Raw genomic sequence first — 16,753 nt, 5'->3', positions numbered from 1 at the left:
TTGTTACCTGCCTAGGGACTGCAGATGGAAATTTGCTGTGTATCCATAATCTGCCATATTTAAATTTGTTATAATCACAAGGCAAGTGTTCATTAAACCACAGACTACACAGTAATATAATGTGCGATTGATTTATCATAATTAAATATAAAAAGGAAATGTTTTATTATTTTTGTATCATTAATTGGTCAATTTGATAAAAACTAAAAAAACAAACTAAAAATCAACTAAATTCAGCCAAAGTGCTTGAAATCAGACCGTTTCATGTTGTGCAGAGCATACTAGTGTGTTTGGTACATACATGTGTTTTCTTTTGGGGTGGCTTCCCTCTCATAAAGGCATGGGGTACACCGTTGTCATGGCATCCTTCTCCGTCACTTGCCTCATCGTAGCTCTCAAACTCACTGGAGCTCCAGCCATTGTCCAGACTGTTACCTCCCTCCTCCTCACCAAGCTCAACATCATCATAGATCATCTCTTCATTCTCTGCACATCAAATATATGCCAATATAAGTTCATTTACATCAGCAGTAACTAATGAAAAGTGAAAGTATACACATGTACATAGGAATAATAAGAGTAAGAATGCATTTAAAAATATACTCACCTGTGTCTGAGTTTTCCCTTGGCACATCATCGTAAATCACTTCATCAGGATCTAAAGAGCAAAATTATTTTAACAAAAACTAGAACACAAAGTCTCTAAAGAAAGGCAAACAACTACATCTACTTCCTCAAAATACAGGGAAGGAAATGTGTAGGAATTCACGAGTCAAAAAACAGCAATGCCAGTCAAAAGGAAACTACACTGCTGAGATTTTCCATTACTAAGTCATGCATTTATATGACAGAAATAACATCACTCACTTTCCATCCATGCAGTGTTAGCTGGATCTGAAACCCATTTAGCCAAGGCATCCTCTTCTCTAATGGGGGGGTACTCTTCACTAAAAACACTTCAAGGAAAAACAGAATTTGAAAAAATATTAGATAATTTTTTAGTAAATTTAGTTAGTAATTTGAGATCTTTATGACATACACTATGTTGCAGAGGATATTGCAAAATATGAGTATAACATTCCAGAAACATGAATGTGTTAAGGCAAATACCTGTCAACAGATGTGCTGCCAGTCCCAACCAGTGTGACTGTGAGCAGAAATAAAAAGACACCAAATCAGACACACATAAAATGTCATCCGTGTACTACCACTAGATGTCACCCAGGCATTTTACTGTCCTTGTATTAAAAGTAAGACTTTATTACACAAATTAAGCTTTATGTGGACAAAAGGAAGTAAGGGTCTGGTAGAAGCCACTCACTGCCTGACTTTTAAAACTCAAAATAGTTTCAGTTTTCATGATGTCTTTTGGTGTGACTCTGGTCCATGGTTCGATAATTACAGAGGGATCAGATTCCACAGCACAACTAAACAGCATGGAGCAAGAATTTAGGGAAACCGGAAAATCCTCACAGCCAACACAGACCTTTGGGAAGGCTAAATTTAGGTTGTACTTCCTTGTGGGAAGGCTGGGCAGGAGAAAAGCAAAATGATTAGACTAGGGCTGTAGTTCTTTTATTTAGTTGAGTGATTAGTCGATGGTGTCTTAGTCAAGCACATTTCTTATTAGCCGACTAATTATTTTATTAGGATTATAAGGATTTATATGGACCACAGCAGACAGGAGAAGCCATAGAGTAAGTTAGCTGTAGTTTTGGGAGTGACTGGGTTTTCATTTATAAAGATGTTGTTTACTCATAATTGTCTATATACATAAATGTTGTTTTTGGGCGAGATCTGTTTAGTCGTGTACTTACCGGTAATATCTTTAGTTAACCAAGAATTTCTTTAGTAGACTACAGTCCTACTAGCCTCAGACCAACTAAACAGCTTTGTGTTCAAAATGTTAAATCATATTTGTAGCTTTAAAAGGTATTTGTAAAGATATTTTCTCATGCACTATGCCTTCTGTTACCTTCTTCATCCATAGAGAGGTGTCGAATGATGACGGGTGTGGTGTAAGCTGGGGTGATAAGAGGCACACTGGAGGGCGTCGCATAACCGCAGGGCACTGGGACTGAGTAGCCTGAGGTGATGCCGACAGGACTTGGGTGGAGGTCTGTTGGAGCATTAGGCTCTGTGGGTGTGGAGGCAGGGGAGGAGGGGCCATGCTGGGTCTGCTCCAGCTGCTGCGCTTGGAGTGGAGAAATGTCAATCACAGAGTAGGGGTTGACTTTTCCCTGGGAGGGGGCTTTCTGTGGGATGATGTCTTGTTGAGGTGGAATAGAGATTTCACCGGCTATATAAAGAAAAAAAACAGCCTTGTTAATGACTCTGATTTGTCCTCCGAAAGTTGTTAAAAACATAAAGCCATCACAATCAATAATTAGGATACTACTGTGATGCTGCAAACAGTGTAATGAACTGTTGGTTTTTGTTTCTTTTTAAAACAGTTAAGTTGAGGTACAGTGCCTTTTTAAATAGATGCATTATGTAATCTATTATCAGTCTGATTATTTTATGTTGAAGTTAGAAGTTCATTTATAAAAATTGTCAAAATTAAAATGGAAATGATTACATCTGAATTTATTGAAAATTGCCTGTGTATATTTAGCAAGTGGAAAACAGACTCACTATGCAAAAGCTAAAACATAGAATAATAAACCTGTTTTTTCCTCATCTCTCTCCATGTCACTGAGAGAAGGTGGTGCCGGTAAATCTGCATCTTTGTTCTCAGCTACAGACGTGTGCGCTCCTGGTACCACCTCTCCTCCTGTAGAGAGGAACTGGCTGCTTGTGATTGTTGACTCGTCGGGCAATGGGGCTGTCTCTGTGTCGACAGGTGGGGGTAAGTCTTCTTCACTGTGATCCTCTGCACTCGGGGCTATAAACACTGGAGGAGCAGGAGGAGGCAACCGGTCAGCCTCAGGAATATCATCACCGCTGTCATCAAACTCAAAGGCCTCTCCCTCATCTTCATATGAGTCATTGTCCACCAACACTAAGGAGAAACACAGTTCACGAGAAATAAATACTTACACAATACAACAGTAAATATTTAGCTATTTTTAAAGAGGAACTTTTTCCATGATTTGCTTTAATTTTCTTATGATTGTGAAAACATTAGAGCCACCTTGTTAGCTTCATTGCTCTCCAATTTTGAAATGAACTTTAATTGGAGAAAAAAAAAGAAGAAATGTTGATGACTAATATCTCAATATGAAACCATCCCTCCAATGTTAACTGATACCAAAGCATCAATATAACGTCCATCCCTTAACTGCCTGTTTTGGGCCTGAATATTTATGATTAGCCCTATCTTGCAATGGAACAGAAAACTTAAAAAAAAATCACTTTTTATCTACTGCAGGATAAATGGGCGTTTAAAAATTTAATTTCAAGACTTGGCTCAACTATGTCAGACTCTGTGGGCGGGATCCTGTTCTGTTATGTTAAGTTACACGGGTGAGCTTCAGACTTATAATTTAGGGTGTGCTCAGCTCAACCAAACATTCTTATTTTTACAGTGGATCCACAATGAAGAAACTGCTCTACATCTTTTTAAAAGAAAACATATGGAGGATCTACCACTGGACTGAAAAAAGTCAAAGTATAAAAAGTCACTTCTCTGAGTTACACCCTCACTCAATTATTTCTGATTTAATGAATGTGGCAGAAAGCCCAAGTATGGAGCTGGAGTTAAACAATGTGGTGTGTTTTTTTCCTTGTTATTTTATTTTAATTTGTTTAAGAAATAACTCTTGTGACTACTACGCTGAAACTACCTCAGCGTATTAGGAGGGGCAGTTGGCCGTTAGCTATTCAAAGTACAAGTCCCCTCCCCCTCCCACAGCCGAAATAGCTCAGTTGGGAGAGCGTTAGACTGAAGATCTAAAGGTCCCTGGTTCGATCCCGGGTTTCGGCATTTTGACCCTCCCCCAGCCATTAGTCAAGCAGTACAGAAAGCATATTTAGGAAACTTTTAATTAGTCTTTTATTTTAGTCTACAACTGTTCATTATTTCAGTGTAAATTCTAAATATGAGCAGGAAGCTAATTCTGACAACATTATTATTTTCAGGTTTGTTTAGAAAAAAAACAAGCTATTAACTACAGAAGTGGGTAGAACTCGGTTACATTTACTCAAGTAAAGAGTAAATCCACATTTTCTCAAGCAATACCTTGATAAAATTATACTTTGTGTAATAGTTTTCATCACATCATACTTTTACTCTTACCTCAGTAATACTATTTACACTGTAACATTACTTACTAATTGGTTACTCTTCCCACTGTCTGTGAACTAGGTCTACTAGTAACAAAGGCTTTATGTTGAGAATATCAAATGATATAAACATTTGTGTTTCTTTCACCGCCCCTTCAGATATGACTTTGTTTTTTGTAATGTTTGTGGTCTATCCTTTGATAATAGTTTATGTGCATTATATAATGTTCTGTAGTTTAAATTAATTAAATTAATTCAGTACTTTAGATGTACTTTTACTTGAGTACTTGTTTTCCCAGAAACTTTTATAGTAATTTCTACCCATCCTACAACTTTTTACATAGAAAACAATATTTTGTAGTAAATGTACTCTTACTTGAGTATAATTTTAGACTGATGAAGTCTTTACCAAACTAAAGCCTTTGAAGTCCCTCTGAACTTCCCTAAATAACCTGTAGCATCTGGATTTGTCTTTGTCGCCTTTTCACCTGATTTTGTGGAAGAAACGGCCTGTGACTAATGTCTCAGGTCATCAGCAGTGACCCTACTACACTCCAGCCTCTGATTAAGAACAGAGGTACAAAGTGGTCATTTCAAACGATCCTATCTTTCTTTTTCCACACAAAATAGTGAACCAATAGTGAGTCACAGAGATAAGGCACAGCAAAAAGGTATGTGGGTTTACTCATTGGCTTCCATAGTTTTAGGGTAGTAAGTTAACACCACCAAAGAACAGACTTGATGGATTAAATAATTGTGAAGCTACTGTTTATAGGGCCTCTCGCAGTTCATGTGGCTACAAAAGCCTGCTGTAGTTTAATTATAGGGGACTGTTCATGACACTGACCTCAAAGTGCAAGTTTGCAGATGTTCGCTAAGACAAAACCAGACGTGTGGATGCTGAGCTGCTCTTCCACTGGGAACTAAACATGCTTACACTTACAAGAAATATTTCCAAATGCTTCAGATCACAAGAAATTTACAGTATGTGTAAGTGTAACCTGAGGGGAGTTGATCAACCGTTTCATATTGGGCCTACTTTTAAACATACTATAAAACTAATTCTGTGTCAGTAAAAGTTGTGCTGGGCGATATGCCAAAAACATGATTTTTTTCATATTGATTGATTGCAATCTTAGATTTTATTTTGTCTCATAAAAAACAAAGATTATTTTAATTTTGAATTTCCTGAACATAAATAATACAGACTTTCAACAAGAAAAGTCTGCACTCTAGTCCACATGCTAGAGTGCAGACAAGAGGTCTACAGCCAATCAAGATTGGCTGTAGACCTCTTGATTAAAAATACACAACCATTTCATTGACAATTATAAATGACTGAATCTCAATTCAGATTTGAATGATTGCACAGCCCTATGTTTAACCAGACCGCTAAGTCAGAATAAAAGCTAAGACTTCTCTTCTTTGTCATTAGAAAACAACAACATTGTTGTATTCCTCAGCCCAGTCCAGTCTGACATACAGTACTAGAGTGGGCATGGGACCCTCAGATGAGTCACAGGTCACGCTCTCCATTGGCCTGTTCACAGGGCAGCAGCTGGACAGATGGAGACGAGGCATTTCTCTGTCCGGTGTCTATCTCTGCTTACTCCCTGTGTGTGTGCGTATCTGTGTGTGTGTGTCAGTGTGCGTGTGATTGTGTGTGCTTCTAAAGGCACATTGTCTGGAATTCACAGCAGCCCAGTACAATTTGCCCTGTTCATTCCCTGGCTCCACTGCCCACACACTCCAGCAGCAGAGGAGTGAAGAGCAATCTGAGCTGTTTGTTCACGCTGCCTAGTTTCACTAGCATACAAGGAACCCCAGGAAGATTAAACTAAGATATATGATCTATCTAGCTAGTGTTGTCATGATATTACAATTTCAATCTTGTTTTCCATACAGAAATAATTGAAACCAATGTAAGTAATGTAATTTTTTAATAGTCTTATACTTGTTCTTGTATTTTTTGAAACTATTCAGGAAAGTTCTGCCTCTGTCCTATTTATGTGATTTTAGTCTTGATTAGTATTTGAGTATTGATTTTTGACAATCCTAAACATGAGCGTGATGTGATATTGGACAGTACAAAAAGACTTTGTGGCCCGTACGGGGATCGAACCCGCGACCTTGGCGTTATTAGCACCACGCTCTAACCAACTGAGCTAACCGGCCATGTAGGCCAAACCCCCACTCTATCCCCTGTCTATGTCAAGTAAGGCCAGTGAAGCCCATGGCATGCATGTACAAAAGTTGAATGTCTTTACTTTCAGGAGGTGGGGGAGGGAAGTCTTCCACGTCCATGCTGACTCTTCTCTGGCACCGGCTCCTCAGACTGCAGCATGAAGGAGTTCAAGTATGCAGCCGCACATTCCTAAAGGAGGAATAGGAAACATCAGCAAGTGTGACAACAACAACAGGGTTACATTAGGTTTAAATTCTTAAAACTTCAAATACGATAGACGGGTCCACTGCAAATCGTGGACTAGTAAAGTGAGCTTGTAAATATGAGTCTTTATTTACAACAAATTACACATTTATAATATAAATGTCACACAGCATTGTCTCTTCTATTTAATGAAAGTAAAAAACTACATAAAAAGCAGAGACATGCTTATCCTTAATACAAAAGAGAGCAAAGACTGTTTCAGAATAATGAGGTCATATTGACATGGCAGTCCCAACACATTTGAGTCAAAAAGTGCTATTAACATGCTGAGACAGGAAACCTTTGGACCTGTAGGGGCAGAAAACGTTACACTCCACACTGCATTTGTTTGCAGATAATTATTTAAACCAAGAAGTGACAGTTTCCATCAAAGAGCTAAAAAATAAATAAATAAAGCTAATTATTGCCCTTTACCCTCACACTTCCTCTGCGTGACAGAACCATGACATCATGCTACAGTATAAAGCAGTCATTGTTGGAAGCCATAAGCTCTATATTCTATTTTTTTTCACGTTTTCCCTTAAACCATAACAGGGCTTAACATCTCACTTATATGCAAACACAGTGACAGATAAGGCAGAGGATCCAGAGCTTGTTTTGTCTGCAGATACTGTGAAAGCATCTGCCTCTCTGTCCCACACCCTTCAGAGGGCACAGGGCCAGAGCAGGGGCTCCACACACAGGCCCAGTGTGTGCTGAGCAGGGCAGCTGACAGGGGCAGCTAGCGCATTGCCTGAGGACATTGCCCTCAACAATGGGGAGGAATTCAAAGGCACACAAAGACTGCTCCAATCCTACAGCACATCTGAAGGTGAGGGTGAAGAGTGTGAACCAGGTAAACTCAGACCAAATAAAATTTTAGAGTGAGTCAGACATGAATCATCTCCCAAAGTCAGGAACAACGGAAAACGGAAGGGAGGGATGGGAGCTGTCAAATGTTCAGATGTGAGAAGAAACAATAGAAAGAACAATACATTGAAATGTTACAATGTACAAACAACACTGGATTACAGATCACTACTTTATAATCCTATGTGGGCCATAATTAATCAGTCAGCTTAGGAAATGGAAGTGTCTAATTACAAAGTTAAAAGCTGAGGGCACCAAAAGCAGTGAGCCTGGAGCAGATGACAGACACAGCAGAGCATGTCATCACACGCCGGGCGGACTGTGGTGTTCCCAGCTCACACTAAACACTCATCTGCAATGCTACGCTAATGCTGCAATTAGCTTACGCCTGTTCTTATTATACACTTTACAACAGAACACACACCCGGGATTCATAGTATACAGTACAAAACTGTCTTTGCAGGAGGAACTATAATATCTATCATTTTTCATGGCAAAGTATGGTATTTTTGTACATCTCTGAATTGCCTTTATAATTATTTTTGAATAAATTAAATTGAAATTCAACATATTTTTTTTCAAAAGCTTCCATCAAATTCAAAAAACAGATTATAGCACAGCATGGTTTCTTAGAGGGCTTTTTGATTCCTCAGCACAGCGTTGTGGAGCATGCATAATGACAAGTGGCATTCCACAAAAGTCATAAACAAAAGCCTGGGGGAGAGGGTGGTGAGGAAGATGAGGGAAGAAGACTGTGAGAGACAAAATGCCACTCTTTTCCTGGTCATGCTAAAATGTGTAGGGTTACAGGTTTCAGATCATGAACAACACACGGATTGGCTTTACAAACTAAGCTCTAGAAGTACATGTGCAGTGAGAATGCTAAATACAAGTAACTATCCTGTGCAGAATTGTTAAAATCAATTGGTACTAAAACCAGTATCAAAACTAGAAAAAGTTGAAAAATATCACTTAAGTTGGACAAAAATTGGCCTTTCCTGAACAGTGTTAGAATGATCTAATATTAAGTGTTGAAAATTACACTCTATTGTGTCTACAGAGAATTCTAAATATTGCTCTAGTTTGTGTGATAATAATTGACCATTTGTCTTATTTATCCAAGTAGGAGCTAATTCTCATTTACAAGAGCAATACAAGTTAACAACACAACACACAATAAGATAATGTAAAACTTACGCAATAAGCAAGAGTTTATACCTTTGTAATTTCAATAAAACTGCAAAACATATGAAAAATGGTATGTGACAATGAGAGCACCCAAACTGTCACTTAACTGGTTGCTACCCATCCCCTGAACCACACCAAAGCCACAGAGGTGAGCATTAGCAATGCTGTAACTAATCAGCTGTTGCCCAAATATAGCTGTGCTCACACACTCTAATCACAAAAACACAATTTCTGTTGAATTAGCTGTCACTATATCCTTATCCATATGCTGGATGTGATACTGATAGCAAGTTGTAGATATTGCACAAAGTTAGCAGCAACAAGGTGAAAGGAAACGAGAGCTCAGCCCAGACAAACAAATCTCAATTAGAAAAATAAATATACAATTTCACACAAGCATTTGGGGAAAATCTGCGTCCCTGTTGACTTTCACAGCTGGTGTGAAAGTATGTCAACAATCCATGTATGATCTCAGTGGATGTTTAGTGGCTCTGCGGCTGGCCACTGTGTCCATTACTAACTGATGAGAAATGGCTGGGCCCCCTCCATGTCCTGACACTTCAGGATTTGTCAGGATAAAATATGCTTGCTTGAAATGTCCTGACAGTGGTTTAGAATGGAATCAGGGTCCATAACATAGACTAAGCAAGTGTAGTTTAGTTTTATCGACACTGGTAGAGACTGTAAAGGGATGTGTTACTGGAGTGTTGAGTCTATGCAGGCATCTGTCTTTACAGTCAGGCCAATGCTATTTGTTTAACAAATGACCGATGAGGATTTGTGTACAAGCATGTGTGTGTGACCCTCTGATTTCTGACCCTCACCTTGGGATGCACCTAACATCAACATCAACAAAAAGAACGAATTTGGAAGTACTTCCTGTATCTTATCTTGTCAACTGAGGGAGAATCTGTAAAAGAAATGTACCCAAACTCCACCTCACTATGGCTCTGATTAATGGGCTCTTTACACAACTATCCTAATGTTCCAGTTGACCGAAGCTGTACAAGTCCTTTCACTGAGGAATGCTATGCATGACTACTTGAATCAGACTTGAATTTGTAGACTGCTACAACTGTCTAGCCATGGAGCATCTTCAAAAACCAGGCAATGAAAGCAGAAAAACATATGAAAACTATACAACAACATCAGTCACCTCTGAGATATTTAGTTGTAGGCTTCCCCATAAGTCTAATTTATTAAGCACTAGTGGCATTGTAACTAAACGCATTAGATTTAGATAAAAGGGCAGAGTTTCCACAATTATGCTCTCATTATGCCATAGAATGGAAACAACAAATAAGAAGTGTCTAGCAGGTTGACAGTGGTGGGACTTACAGAGTTAACTCAAGCGCCACGTTATAAGCCATCTCCCCATCTACATCATCTTTATAAATGAAATTCCAAAAGGAAATGTACAAAGCCTATTTCTTATGAGACTAACAGCGCGTAAAACGCACAAACACTGATCCAGAGCAAAACTTGGAGAAAAAGAAGGATCTCAAAGTTAGTCAGTTGTAGAAAAAGGTGTTTAACTTACTTTGGCTTCGCCTTCACGTCTCGTATTCCGTCACACTTTGACAACGAGGTTTCACACAAAATGCATTAAACATAAAACGGAAAGAAAAATTAAATCACAAACTTTCTTGAAGCGCCTTTAGTGGATGACTTTTTCCAATGCAAACTGAGCCCATCCATGTAAAGCGTTTGGCCTCTTCCTGAGCGCTGATTGGATGAGGGCTCTCCATAGAAAGCTTCCCATTGGCTGATACAGATGTCACTTAAACTTTCACACCGTTTGATGAGTGAGCTAACCATGTGACGTGTACACATGAATCCACCCATAAAGTCACAGAAAGAAAAGGAATAACTTTATGTTTACAATGTTGTCACTGTTCACAGCGGTTTTATGGACGTCTTGAGGGCAACAACTGTATTAAAAGTAAAAAGTACAGGGTTTTAGAATATTAATAGTTAAAATTACACAAACGTAAAACTATACGATGGACTTTATTGTGCCTATATATGTGTTATTATTTACTTGCAATTAGAGACAATTATGTAGTAATGAAACATTGTGGCAGTTTTTGTTTGTTAAATCTCAATGTATCCAGCAGATGGCGCTGGCTTTTGTTTACATTTGCAACGTTTCAGTATTATCTTCAGTATCTTCACAGTATCTTAACATTCAACATTACATTCAGTTCTTCTCCAAAACTCTTGAAGAAATGCACCGTGTAAAAGTACATTGCTACCAAGAGACTGCATGTGATGCTAACAATGACTGCTGTAAACTGTAGATGAATTTATTAAGTTATATTCTGCCAAACATCATAAAATCCACTCAAATACAGTGCAATAGAATATTATGAGAAGACACATTCTATAATAATTTAAACAGCAAAACAAAAAGTTGAAATCTTGGAACCTCTTAATCTGTTAAAAATTATAATAATAAAAGAAAATGCTGCATGCCTGTGTGAGATTAAAAGACACCCCTTCATTTGCATGTAAAACTTAAAATAATTCAATTGATAAAAAGACCATTATTTACTAGACATCAGTACACCATTCAGTTTTAGATCATGTGTAAAGACAGCATGATCAAAAATACAATTGAAATTATGTAAACCTGCAAAATCAGAATCGTAAGTACAATGTGGTTATTCAATCAGAAAGTCACTTTTTAGGGACAATTGCATTTTAAATACTTTTTGTTTGCGTGACTCAGTAATGGTTAACACTTTGTAATGGATGTAATTTAGACCATTTAGAATTAGTGAAATTTACCCTTCTTCGGGCCATTTACAGGCACTGGTTTGTTCCCAAAGTTCCAGTCAACAGGGTTAAGAAGCTGCATGGTTTTCTTGTGTGTCCAGATGGGATTCAGCACAAATGTGAGCAGGACTAAACCAGGAAAGAAGAGCAGGCGCTGTGGCAGGGACACGTGTTCATTGATTTCACTCCAGTGCGTACAGCTGAAGTACCCAATGTAGTAACTAAGCACCATGCGGCAGTGAAACATGTGGATCATCACCCACTGGTTGGCTTTCCAAAAAAAGGTGTGGGCATAACCACTCTGTAAAGAGAAGTAAGAAATGAGGACTAATCAGATAGAAATGACCAAAAAAAGATATTCACATATTTAAAAACACATTTAAGACATAGTCTACTTTGCAAGTTAATGAGGTTCAAGGTTTTGCTTTCAAAAATCTTCCCCTTTCTAATAATACAACTGAAAAACAGGATCTGAAACAAATAGGCCTAACACTTGCTGCATAATTCATTTATATATATATCAGATATAACTACACCCTACCTTGAGTAGTATCCATGATATGCAGGTAAACGGGGTGCTCATCTCCATCAGTAGAGTCAGCATCGGCAGGAAGTGTCCAGTTGAATGCCACACCACTGCCCCCGCATACCCTGTTAGGGCAAAGAAATGATGCGTGGCCAGTGGCATGTCAAATGACCAGAATACCAGGCTAGAAGTGTGAAGGGCTAAATTTTCAAAGATAAAAAACCCTGTAGCCGTAAGTACGTGGAACCATGACCAGTCCTCTTGGCCACTCACTCTGTCCTTGGATAACATGGAGTTCTCAGTCAGGGTTCTCAGTCCTGCTACAATACTCTGTAGGCCAAACACGCCCCGCGTAACAGCCAGGTTCCAAAACACCTTTTCCTTGGCCAGCAAAGAGTTATAGGTATGGGACAGTCCCAGTGAGAGGATATGGCTGAGGAGAAACACTGCGGTGTAGAATCCAAAGCCCGCCCCAATGAGCTGGAGACGGTCCTCCCAAGAGAAGTATTCAGCACTAGGGTGGTGGAGGATTTGGTGTGCACCCAGTCTAGTCTGCTGCCCCGAGTCCATGATGTCTGTGAGGAGGACGACTGTGAGGCATGGAGAGCATAAGACAAGTTTAACAAAAACATACCACTTGACAGAATTTATTTATTTATGTTTTGCTACCTGAATGACTGAGGGATTACACAGGAAAAAACAGGACTTGTCTAGTAGAGTTTTGTATACACTTCTTGCATAGACCCCTTAGTGTCGCCACAACAGACTCGATGTGTGTCTGTTTATGCGTGCGACTGCACTTATGCAAATGTCTGCATGGACTAACAACAGTTTTAAGCCGCAACTATTAAAAAGATGATACTCACCACAAAAGAGTATTTTGTTAGACCTGTCAAGAGAACGCGGTTTGGCATGTTCTGTAGTACTCAAATCATACGACTTCAATTTTGGTCATATGACCAGAAAACAGGAAGTGACGCAACTCACCAGTTCTCTTTCCCTATTGGTCACTGTAACTTGCTGCTGCCGCATCCAAAACCTTTTTATTAACATTTACTTTGCGAAAATTGTTGAATATTGGCCTAATTATTTGTTCAAAATTGGAAACCACCAAACAACTATATTGTATAGAGGACAATGAATGCAAGTTGTAGGGCCTGGTCAACGTTTGTTTTGTTTTTCTTTGACCACCAGATGGCAATGTTGCAGACGAAATCAAATATAGGCCTATGCCTGACCAATAGAATTCTTACCATGCAACACAAAGAGTTGTTGTAGCAAATACCTAGTTGTTTTGCTGAAAAAAGACAACACACGAAAAGTTTGTTTCCAAAGCTTTTGTCAAAAAATTTAATTGCAATATTATTTACATTGAATGACCTCAACTATGATTAACCTACTTAAAGAAGCAAAAACATCGACTCAAGAAAGTATGTGGCTAAGTCTTGCATATGCTAAGATACATAACACAAATAGTGGAGCGCTACTAGGCCTAATAGGAGTGATAAAGCACTGAGATAAAAGAAAAAAAACAAAACAAACAAAAACAAACAAACAAAACATTTCAAATGCTTGTGTGGTCAACTTAAACATACAAATGTGAGAGACAGTGATAAAAAAGAGAACTGATCATTAGTAAATAAGCCTACATTCAGAAACATTATTTGCATGCCGGCATATCAATTTATAAAATCAATCAACCATTAAAAATGACAAAACATGAGCAAGAGCCGAAAATATTTTAATGTTTTAATTGAGCATATATTATATATTTATATATCTATCTATATATATCTATATATATATATATATATATTTTATATATTTCTTTACAAATAATGAATATTTGGCATTATATTCATCCTTACTATAGATATGATGTACAAGAGATGACTTTTTTTCTTAGCTAAACTACTACGTTTTTTCATTTATGTAGTAATTGGAGAGTTTCACATTCCAACTTCAAGGAAGTGTTGATTCAGTCTCAGTAACACTTGCCACAGCATGTTTCAAAAAAGGTCCCCTTGAATATTTCACATCTTGGGTTTGAGTGAATGCTTATCTTGACTCATACCAAAAATGAGGCCACAAATGTAGATATGAAGGGTTATGATGAGACAGAGCAGGCAAATGACAGAGATGGGCTGCAAAACATTTGGGGAATAGTTTGTGATTAAAAAAAGTGTACAGGTGGTGAGGTCAAAGAGATGGCACTTGTAGGTCATTGCTGCCTTCGTGGTTAATTTTTGCCCTTAGGTTTTCAGAAGGTTTTGGTGTGAAACTACCAATTAGTCAGTGATTCTTGCAGAGCTCACAGCAACACACACACACACGCACACACACACACCATCCATATAGTGCAGAAAATGCCAAAGAAAATAATAAGATCAATATTAATTCCTGAAGTGTGCAGTGGAATTATATATACAAAAGGTAGGGTGTCAGAAATAGGACATGAATATACTTATTGTTGTAAGATACAATAAGTCAAAGGAATGCTGGAAATCACTCTCATTTTCGTTACTTCTATATATTTTAACTAGTAAATTTAATTCACAATATTTTCACAAGATTATACAATGAACTGAGTGTACTTTTTCATGAACTAAATAACAAAAACTAAACATCATTCAAAAAATGTTGGCACTGATTTCTGAAATTAAAGTGTTTCATACGCTTTTAAAAAAGACTGAAAAAACAACAGAAAATATGACTTAAAACTGAAGAAGTTGGAGAAGACACTTCAATCGCTGTCAGCCCTGATAATTTTGCATAAGGAAGGAGGATGCCTGTGTTGTCTCATTTAGTTAAAATACCTGGTGCTATAGGTTTGTTCTGCACATTTCTCCATAAAAAGCATTTGAAGGGCCTTTCAGGATGCCTGCTTGGTCTCACCCACGGCTCCAAATTTTACATAAGCTGCTTTACCGAGTCAAACTGCGGAATAGTGATCCTCAGCCTTGGAGCTACACACCAAAATGAATGCAGTTTGGAGTTAGCATATGTCAAACTGAGTGTATGTCCTATAGCCTGGCACCAGCTGAAAGGCATCTCCACCACCAGCTCAACATTAATAATAATAATAATAATAATAATGATGATGATTTGAACAGCCTAATATGAAGATAAAGTCTGGCACTGCTGCTTGTAGTCGTGCCTTTGACTTTGGCTACATGCAAGAATAATGCTACGGAGAGCATGTCAAGCCACGTCGGCCACACTTTGGCCATTGTAGTGATGATACAATATCTCTGAAATGTACCTTAGCTTACACTCTTCCAGAATATCAAGCAAGTAGTACACATGTCAAATATTTGGTAACACTTCATAATAACTATACTATTTTCAGCATTAATTCATTGATTGATTCATAATGAACAAATAGTTTATTAAGAATGATTCAGGCCTGAATAATTATTCTATATGTTCATTATGAATGAAGCTTTTCTTCAGGGTTTATTTTAACTAATTAAAACTACCCTCTGTAACTTAATTTGAGTTTTTGTTCACCAGTATATGGCAAATGTGAAACCTGTCTCTCCCTCTCCCTCCACTCACCTGGTCTTTGTTCAGGCTCACCTGTGGTCTCTGGTCTTCTTCTGTTAGGCCTAAGGTGGCACACTTTCAGACAGCAGCTAACATACATAGCATCTAGTGGTGATATGTGAGAATACAAATGGGGCCTGGTGGATCAATCTAATTGCAGATGGTGTTTAAGGTGTTAATTTATGCAAATTTTGAGACATCCAGGAATAACATATATTTAAGAGTAAGACTAAACTAGTTTTTTGGCGACATTGCCACCCACAGATACATCCAGTGGGAGTCACAGTCACCCACACAACACCTGGTTGGTGGCAAACATCAGCTTCTAAATTAATTAAGTCCAGCTGTTTTCATCTTACAATTTGATATATCTAATTAAAGTATAGTTATTATCAAATGTTACCAAACATTCTTCTGTGTATGTGTATACACTTTACCTCAGCAACAACCAGTTATACCTTTGAAGTAGAACTTAAAATCTTTGCTACATTGATTGTTCTTCTATCACAAATGTGAATGATTTTGGTCAGGTGACTTTGGGAATGATGTGGTCAGGTGACTTTATAATGTTTCCTGACAATAAATATTCTCTAAAATCTCTAAAAATAGCTCATAAATAATCTACCTCTTATAATTTCACTTTTTTATATATCATTTTGAATATGTCTCAAAATGCCAAAGATAACCAGGAATCTTTTAGTTCCAGGGTAAATACTCTTATCCATTGAGCCAAAAAGCCCTTGCATCTTGGAATATAATTTTTGTAATCTACAAAAATACATTTGCTGACATACTGCTACAACACAACAACAGTCATAGACACTGATAGTATTTTACTGAATATGCCTGATTTTAGAAAAAGATTACAGTTTAGTTTGTCTTCTCTGAGCTACCATGTAATGAAGGAAAATAAAAGGATTATTTAAAAAAAATAAATAAATACAATATGAGATCTATGTGTCTACACTATTTGGGCTGCTGCCTCCTCACTGGAATGCATGTCTCCTAATTTCTTATCGACCTCTTTTGTCACCGCTGTTTTGTAAACCACAATAAATTATTGTGAAATAGGGAAAGAATGAGGTATATTTAGGGTAAAATGTCAGAAATTTGTGAAGATAAAGATAACCATTGTCTATAATTACCACTGAAAATGCTACTTGAAAAGGGCCTGAGTTTTCTCACATGAAAAA

General features: G+C 37.8%; 2 protein-coding genes and 2 non-coding genes across 6 annotated transcripts in view; 1 reads left to right on the top strand and 3 right to left on the bottom strand.

Annotated features, from left to right (window-relative positions):
• Positions 1–10,393, bottom strand: part of arhgef10 (Rho guanine nucleotide exchange factor (GEF) 10) — a 30,156-nt gene extending 19,763 nt beyond the window's left edge. Inside the window, exons 1-8 of one of the 2 annotated variants that reach the window (XM_033988735.2) lie at positions 10,251–10,393; positions 6,492–6,598; positions 2,666–3,001; positions 1,976–2,299; positions 1,111–1,147; positions 868–956; positions 608–658; positions 302–486 (exon numbers count right to left, since the gene is read on the bottom strand). In XM_033988735.2, coding sequence (XP_033844626.1) covers positions 302–486; positions 608–658; positions 868–956; positions 1,111–1,147; positions 1,976–2,299; positions 2,666–3,001; positions 6,492–6,528 — 1,059 coding nt within the window. In that variant the 5' untranslated portion in view covers positions 6,529–6,598; positions 10,251–10,393. The remainder of the gene's footprint in view (positions 1–301; positions 487–607; positions 659–867; positions 957–1,110; positions 1,148–1,975; positions 2,300–2,665; positions 3,002–6,491; positions 6,599–10,250) is intronic. The other variant, XM_055231044.1, reaches the window with a different exon arrangement.
• Positions 3,853–3,925, top strand: trnaf-gaa (transfer RNA phenylalanine (anticodon GAA)). The gene has a single exon. It is a non-coding gene; the product is annotated as a tRNA-Phe (tRNA).
• On the bottom strand, positions 6,326–6,399 carry trnai-aau (transfer RNA isoleucine (anticodon AAU)). The gene has a single exon. It is a non-coding gene; the product is annotated as a tRNA-Ile (tRNA).
• A 608-nt stretch (positions 10,394–11,001) lies between the features above and the next one.
• cln8 (CLN8 transmembrane ER and ERGIC protein) lies at positions 11,002–12,958 on the bottom strand. 2 transcript variants are annotated; one of them, XM_033988788.2, is made up of 3 exons: positions 12,881–12,958; positions 12,030–12,604; positions 11,002–11,789 (listed from the first exon to the last, which is right to left on the bottom strand). In XM_033988788.2, the coding sequence occupies exons 2-3, from the start codon at positions 12,582–12,584 to the stop codon at positions 11,487–11,489; spliced, it is 858 nt and encodes a 285-aa protein (XP_033844679.1). In that variant the 5' UTR covers positions 12,585–12,604; positions 12,881–12,958; the 3' UTR covers positions 11,002–11,486. The 2 variants fall into 2 exon arrangements, with proteins under 2 accessions (XP_033844679.1, XP_055087020.1); XM_055231045.1 differs by having other exon boundaries at positions 12,684–12,952.
• Positions 12,959–16,753: the final 3,795 nt, after the last annotated feature.

Source organism: Periophthalmus magnuspinnatus, chromosome 22 (genome assembly GCF_009829125.3).
Source record: "Periophthalmus magnuspinnatus isolate fPerMag1 chromosome 22, fPerMag1.2.pri, whole genome shotgun sequence".
In the NCBI taxonomy this organism is placed as follows: domain Eukaryota; kingdom Metazoa; phylum Chordata; class Actinopteri; order Gobiiformes; family Gobiidae; genus Periophthalmus; species Periophthalmus magnuspinnatus.
Note: the sequence above shows the minus strand (reverse complement) of the source record. Positions and strands in the feature narration are given on the sequence as shown.